General features: G+C 37.3%; 2 protein-coding genes across 2 annotated transcripts; both read left to right on the forward strand.

The window, feature by feature from the left end:
• LOC113778082 (spermidine coumaroyl-CoA acyltransferase-like) lies at positions 1-1,867 on the forward strand. Its single transcript, XM_027323354.1, has one exon. The coding sequence runs from the start codon at positions 170-172 to the stop codon at positions 1,574-1,576; it is 1,407 nt and encodes a 468-aa protein (XP_027179155.1). The 5' UTR covers positions 1-169; the 3' UTR covers positions 1,577-1,867.
• A 2,469-nt stretch (positions 1,868-4,336) lies between these two features.
• Positions 4,337-7,571, forward strand: LOC113776930 (protein LURP-one-related 7). Its single transcript, XM_027321986.1, has 3 exons — positions 4,337-4,820; positions 6,156-6,365; positions 7,272-7,571. The coding sequence occupies exons 1-3, from the start codon at positions 4,533-4,535 to the stop codon at positions 7,416-7,418; spliced, it is 645 nt and encodes a 214-aa protein (XP_027177787.1). The 5' UTR covers positions 4,337-4,532; the 3' UTR covers positions 7,419-7,571.
• Positions 7,572-7,802: the final 231 nt, after the last annotated feature.

The following is a 7,802-nucleotide window of genomic DNA, read 5'->3' on the forward strand; positions in this document are numbered from 1 at the left end:
AAGGCTCTCGTGTCTGCAACAATGATACAACACCTATATGTGTATAGGAATGCTTGTGTCTTGCAGAATATCGGCCACATTGTCCTACACCATAATACAACATCTATAATACAACCCCTTTGCCATTTTCATTCTTCTCGTTAAAGGCTCTTGTGTCTGCAACACCTTAATGGCAACACAACATAATACAAAATTCCTTCTTCACAAGAAGGATGTCGTGCTTGTTATGCCTGCAGAACCAACGCCGTCAGCAGTTCTTTCTTTGTCCACAATAGACAATGACTACAATATTGAGCTTCTCTGCCAGACCCTTTACGTCTACCAAGCGAATATCAGTTCCTATAAAAGCAAGAACCATGATGAAATTGGCAAAGCACAATTGCAGCAAGAGCCAGCTTTAATAGTGAAAGAAGCCCTTTCAAAGGCTTTAGTACACTTCTATCCCCTGGCTGGAAAGCTGAAGAGGCAGGCTGATGGAAGGCTTCAAATTACATGCAATGGGGACGGTGTCCCGTTCTTGGAGGCGACTGCCGATTGCCATCTTTCATCGCTCAACTATTTTGATGGTATTGATGTTGAAACTGGCAAGAAATTTGTCTTTGATTGGTCGACTGATAGTGAATATGGCTATCATCCACTGGTCCTTCAGGTGACAAAATTTTCTTGTGGCGGATTCACCATTGGCATGGGATTGTCACATTCAGTGTGTGATGGTTTCGGGGCAGCTCTCTTCTTTCGAACAATGAGCGAGCTAGCAGGCGGAAAGACTGCGCCAACCGTAAAACCTGTGTGGGAAAGGGAAAGGCTCGTGGGGAAGCCTAGCGATCAAGAACAAGTTCCAACTTTCGACAAAGTCTCCTTCGCCATTTCGCCATTTATTCCCACTGATAAAATTTCTCATGCGTGTTTCAACTTAGATAGTGAGAGTATACGAAAACTGAAATTGGATCTAGTTCAGGAATGTGATCATGAAATTCCAAAAGAAAGCTTCACCACGCTTGAGGTTCTTGGTGCTTACGTTTGGAGGTCTAGATATAGAGCTCTAAACCATAATCCCGATGGAAAAACCATGTTTTGTTTAGCTATAGGGATGAGAAACTTCATAAATCCACCGTTGCCTGCTGGATATTATGGTAATGCCTTCGTATCTGGAAATGTTGAGCTTTTAGGAAGGGATTTAGATCACGGACCACTATCTAAAGTTGCCAAGTTAATAAAGGAGAGCAAAAGAATTGCTTCCAGTAATGAGTACGTATGTCGTACATTGAACATGCTCGAGAAACTTAATCGGCAAAAAATGAAGATTGAAACCTATGGTGCTTCTCTAGTACTGACTGATTGGAGACAACTGGGATTGCTGGAAGAGGAGGATTTTGGGTGGAAGGAATCTGTGAATATGGTGCCACTCCCTTGGAACATGTTCGGGTACGTGGATTTGTGCATTTTCATGCCTCCTTGCAGAATTAATGCTTCCATGAAAGGAGGAGTGAGGATACTCGTCGCCCTTCCTGAAGCTGCAATGAACAGGTTTGAAGAAGAGATGGCTGCTCTGAAGATCATCTCGGATCAACATTGACGGGTGATGAGAAATAAAGCAGCGCAGCTTGTTTATTCTTGCATTCATGATTTGCCTTTATCTTTCTTTCTTCTTTTTTTTTTTCCTTCCGGTCTAGAGGGGTATCCCGGAATTATCCAAATTAATCCTCCAAGTTAGACAGAACTCGCCCTAAAGATGCCAGTAACGATAGCAAGTGGGGTCAAACCTGAGATCTTACTGTAAAGACAGACGATCAGTCCCAATCGAACTACCCAATGGGGGCTTCGATTTGCCTTTATCGTTTGATGGTTATTTGATGTTAATTTTATGTTACTTTCAAATGTTAATTTTATGGTTATTTGATGTTATATTTATGTTGATGACTAGGGGGGAGTGCGCGGGTGTTTGGTCCTTGTGAGGAAGGAGGTTTTTTTGTTGAACAAACAATAGTACATTGTGAGAAGAAATAAAACTTAGTATGAAAAGATAAACAATATAATCAATTAATTCACACAGCGTTACAATAAAACTGTGTCAAATTGAAGGTCGTTGATAATGCAGAAAGGCAGAGCAACACAGAAAACTAACCTTATTCCAGAATCTCCACCGAGAGCTCTTACTTGCTATTGCTGCAAACCTATAAGATTATAACCAACCCAAACCAATTGGGGTTAGGCAACGCGATAAGAGTCGCTAATTGTAGGTACTAAGAACACACCGACAAAATTAAGGGAGGAACTGAAAAATTGAGGGGGGGTGAAATCTAACCTCACGCTGAACCACCGGAAGTAGCTGGGACTGAAGAGCATTCTGAGCTGATTAGTATGAAGCCAGGTAGAATTATCCCAATCCTAAAATGCAAACAGGGAGAAACTAATAATCAACCGTTTAGGCATTAATATTAGGGGTGGCAATTTCCGACACGATTTGAAAACATGACACGAACCTAATATGAAATTAATGGATTTGGGTTGAGGTTTCGCGGGTTCGGGTCAGAATCGGGTCGAACCCCGATGGACCCGAAAAGAAAATGGATCGAATTCGGGTCAACTCGTGGGTGACCTGATATGACCCGATAACCAGTTTTATGAATTAAAAATAATTTAATAAACATAAAAATTATTTTATCTAAATAAACTAAGTTATTCTTTTTTTCCAAAGGCATTAATCACTTAGTCCTAAATGAATTTATTTAACTTGTGTGAAGTTGAAATTATTATATTTGAACAAATAATGTATTATATTATATTTTACTTTTATACTGTTTTAATTTATTTTATATTTGGTTTGGGATAAAACACTTTTACAATGTTTTAATTTATTTTAGATTTGGTTTGGGATTATTTATTTAAATTTTTATTACTTGATTATGTAATTAGTCTTGTACAAAATTGATTTTATTAGAAATTACAGTGATAAATTAATAAATTAAAATTAAATTTCGGGTTATTTCGGGTCGACCCGCCAACCCGCAAGTCCGAAATTTTCGGATTCGTGTCAGGTATTCTGATCCGTTTCGGGTTGGCGGGTCAGGTTCAGGTCAGCGGGTTTTCTGTTATACCTGAGTCTCAACACGACCCGCCAACCCGAAACGGACCCAATTGCCACCCCTAATTAACATACCAACAGTTGACAATTGAATTGGGTGTAATTAATAACGAAATAATAGATAATTTCAGAGTTGATCTCAGATGGAAGAGAAAACGATGAGGCAAATCGTTGTAGACAAAGGCAAAAAGGGAAAACTTAACTCCTGAAACTGAAAGGGGATAAACTGACCAACGTTTGTGGCTCATAAATGCAGATTATAAATGATAGAGAAATAGGTTCCTACCATTGATAGAGAAATCGTTGGCTCATTTCCTAAATCCGATTGCCATTCAAACGCTTCAGACAAAGCAACATCTCAAACGGTTATCTGCGGTTGAAAAGGGAAATTATTGGTAGTTAAGGGATATTCCGGTAATTACACCAACACACAAGCATATATGGGTTGTACAAAATGCAAAAACAGTTGCACACTAATTAAACATTCCATCAATACCCAGATGGCTCATCAATGACAACTTTAAATGTATTAAAATGAGGTTATTTCAGTAAACATACCCAAATACATGCTTCCTTAACTTGTACCTAAAACTTTTAAACTAATACACAATATTTCATATTTCCAGAAAACCCCCACCTATGCGGTTGAAATTCAACCTATTTTTTGACCAAAACTCAATCTTATATAGTATAAGGATGTTGATTTGATAGTTTGATGGTTATTTGATGTTAATTTTATGTTATAGACAGTAATGCTGTTGCTCTGTTCCGGATAAATGCAAAGAATTATGGATTGAGTATTGTATTATGATCTGACACATCCATAAACAGGTCATTTTGCAAGATCACCATTATTATGGCATTCCGATTCTTGTCATGGCATTCAATTTGCACGGCACAAATTTCATAAAAATTTATATATATATTTTTAACAAAAGGTAGTGAGAAATAAATTAATCCACAAAAAAAGTATATATATATATTTATATATACAAGAAAAAAAGCTTGGGCTGAAAACTTGCTAAGCTCAGTACGACCCACTTGGATAATGGGCCTCAAACTAAGGTATAGGAAATGCGTCGGGCTTTGGCTGAAATGGGATGAGATTAGTGCGATCCTTTGTGAAAACAGGCCTTAGAATTGGCCCATATTCAGACCAGCATATGGTGCTGGCCGAGATCGAATTTAACAACGATAGACAATCCTGCCGGCGGGCAATGAACTTTATTATTGTCTCTACTCCTTCTCTCGCCTGCCTCCGAAACGGCAACAAAAAAAAAAAAAAAAAAAAAAAACCCCCTCAAATTCGAAGAATCTCTGCTCTTTTCGGCGTTTTCTTTTTTAATCAAATCCATTACCGTGATCTGTTTTCTATCGTCCTAAGGATCACTTTGTACAGTTCTTCCACCAGAAAAGAAAACAAAAAAGAAGAAGAAAAGATTTCTCGATGGGGAGCTCTAGTGTCCCAGATGAAAGTGAACAATATGTAGATGATGCCAGGTTCCGAATACCGTTCGATCTTTTTGTGTCAAAGAAACAAAAGAATGGAATACTGGGCAGCGGAAGCTGCATCAGATTCAACGATTCTTGTGGAAATTTAGTATTCAAAGTCGAACGTCCCCCACCACCAAACAGCCGCGACCAGAAGTCAGCTGCAACTTTTCATCAGAACCCTCCAATTAAACTCATTTTTAATGCTTCCGGGAATACTCTTTTTTGCATTCGTAAATTAACTGTGAGATTCTTTTCCTTTCTCCTTTTTCCATTTTGTTAGAATAGTCAAAAACTTTAACCACGAGCTCTTTCAATATTGTACAAAAAGTTGGGATTTTCATTTTCTTTAAAGTATCTTGAATCCTAAAAACGTAATCTTTTTTGGTTTTGGCATGAATGAGAATGTTGAATCAGAAGCAGAATTATCTGCGAATAGAGGTTGATGAAACGGCTTGAAAAGGATTCTGAATAAGGGAAAAAAAAATATAGAAGACAAACTTTTTTATTTTTGGGTGCTTTAGGTCTAAAATGATACCATGAAGTAAGCTGAAAAAAGGTAGAGTTTTACAAGCTCCTGCTGAGACTTGGCTGGAGAAGGAAATTTTAATCAAATGCCCGTTAATTTATTGAGAAGTTAGAATGCGTCCGATGGTACTGGGATCAACCAGTTTAGACTCTACAGCTGCTCTTCATGAATGTGTAATTTGCAGCTGCAACAGGAATGATCAATGTTGAGGTGTGGTCTTCTTTGAATTTCAGATAATAGCTATGCAAATTAATCTAACTTCGTTAAAAGCATCTGATTCTGTGCGAGGTTTATAGTACTTCTCTAACCGCACCTCTTAACAATTTGCTCTTTCTCAAGTTGTTGAATTAGGGTATGCCTGCTGCCATGTTCTTTTGTCTGCTGCCATATTGTGCTACACAGAATATATTTGGATTTATGAAGATTACACTTGTAGAAGTACCAAATTTTATACTGAAGGCAGAAAACTGGAGAGCAACTTCACTTAAAAAATTCAGTTACAATTTTTTGGAACTGCAATAACAGTCACACAATTGAATAGCTAGAAAATTGCAATAGAGTTTCCAGACGTTCAAGATTTCACATGTATGTAGAACAGCGAACAAACTTGCTGATAGCTAAACTAGCAGCTAGCTTAAAGCGGAGATTTGTATGGTGGGATAATTTTCCCTCCTTTTTGGTTAATGCTGCATCTGCTGATTTATATGAATGAAAGTATTCATCTTTTCCCTCCAAAAAAGAAAAAAGATCTAGGATTTCAGCCTATTTAAGCTCTCAACTGACCATTCTTTGCTTGATTACTTCATTTAACATCACATTATCATTATTCGAAAAAATGAAATTTATTTCAATATTGAAAACTAGGAGGGGCATAAGTCCTGCATCTTTGTATGAATAATGCCTAAGAGTGGGGATGGAAGTGCAGGAAGGTCAGTATTTGTTGAAGCCATGTACGAGGGTGTCAGAAAACTGGATAGGATTTGTTTTAGGAATTCTAGAATGTGATGGTGTCTGCCACTTTAGATGTAAGCTAATATTTTCTTCTTGTAGGATGGATCTTGGCAAGGCTTTAGGGTAACTGATTCCAGGGAGGAATTGATGTTCAGAGTGCAAAAGACTGTGGATAAACTCACTAGAACTGAGTTTGAGATATTTCTTATTGGTGAAGAAAGTGAAGACTCGAAAACTGATTTCAAGATGAGAGGTTCTCCATTCAAGAGATCCTGCACTATCTATAAAGGCAATTCCATAATGGCCGAGGTACTACTTGTAGAATCTAGCAGTACTAATTAAGTGATGATGGTAATTTGGTTATGTCTGAATCATATCATTTGCACTACTTATTCCCTGGAAAAGCTGAGTTTAAGTCGGCATGGTCTTTTTCATGAACTTTACTAATATTTAAAGTAATAGATAGAGTTTGAAGCTGATGGAAATGGCAAAACTCTGGGTTGATATATAAGTTGCAATGGTTCTTCTGTAACCAGTACGCGACTTTGTTTCATTGGACAAAAAGATTATATGTGAGAAATGTTTAGTAACATCAGTTTAGATTAAATGCACATACCATCTAAATTTGCTTGCGGTATTCGTGAGTCCAAGTCTCATAGGACGGTTAACAGTTGATATGAATGCAATTTGCACTAGTTTAAAACTCGTCTTCTGTCTGATACTAAACTCCCTCTTTCATGATAAGATGGAGAATCATATACTATCTTGTCAAAATTACATATATGATTTCTGAAATGATGCAAAATACGGATGAATTCTTCTTGAAGTTAATGTGAGATCAAGTCCAAGTTTTCTGGCCATGATCTATTGTTGTAATTCTTCAATTTTTTTCTATGGTCAATGTCTTGAGCTTGAATTTGGTTCTAGGACTGTGCTTACTCCTGTTTGATATGAATAATACCTGACTTTCAATTCCATCAGTGTGCAGTGTAACCCCTAGTGTGCTATTGAGTTTGAATTTGTATCTAAATGGTAGTAACTTCATGATTGTTGGTTATGCTATTCCAATGTGTCACTCAATGACAACATTCTAAATAGTGAGATATTTACTTTTTCCATCTCTTTTTATTTCCCTTGTATTGTTGGTGGGAGATACTTTCCAATGTTTAAATGTGTTGGAAAGTAGATATTGTCTGACTATTGAACTTGATGCAGACCAGTTTAATGTACAAGATGGGGATACAGAAGGCTTTTGTTCCAAGGAGTAGATTTCGAGTAACCATATTCCCTGGACATATTGATCTTGCTCTGGTTGTTTCTCTGGTGGTTATATTTTTTGATGGACGGAAACTCTGGATATAGATTATCAACATTGTACAAAATAAGTTGCCACTCATTACATTACATTCTCCATTGTTTTGATTACAGAAGTGGAAATACTCCAAGGTCATTCCACGGAGACTCTACTTTTCTTTCCGGTATGCTACTCCAAGGTCGATCACACGCACTTTTTTACACCCTTTATGAGACAGTCCTACACTCCTACCTGTTAAATATTATTATTGTCTGCGCTATCATCAACTACCATTCCCTGCATTTCTGCCATAGCCCTCATCTAATCTAATCAAGAACTAGTAAGCGATAATAGTATACATGTCAAATTATGTTCCCAGCTCTTAATAGTGTGCTTTCATCTTCCTCATTCCATCCAGTTCCAGAAAAACGTCATATAATATGTTACTTTTT

This window comes from Coffea eugenioides, chromosome 1 (genome assembly GCF_003713205.1).
Source record: "Coffea eugenioides isolate CCC68of chromosome 1, Ceug_1.0, whole genome shotgun sequence".
Lineage (NCBI taxonomy): Eukaryota > Viridiplantae > Streptophyta > Magnoliopsida > Gentianales > Rubiaceae > Coffea > Coffea eugenioides.

Bases quoted from the DNA above. Each gene is read 5' to 3' on its own strand.
- LOC113776930 (XM_027321986.1), top strand. From the start codon at position 4,533: ATGGGGAGCTCTAGTGTCCCAGATGAAAGTGAACAATATGTAGATGAT. The intron at 4,821-6,155 runs GTGAGATTCTTT...TTCTTCTTGTAG, and splicing joins TTTGCATTCGTAAATTAACT to GATGGATCTTGGCAAGGCTT. The intron at 6,366-7,271 runs GTACTACTTGTA...AACTTGATGCAG, and splicing joins GCAATTCCATAATGGCCGAG to ACCAGTTTAATGTACAAGAT.
- LOC113778082 (XM_027323354.1), top strand. From the start codon at position 170: ATGGCAACACAACATAATACAAAATTCCTTCTTCACAAGAAGGATGTC.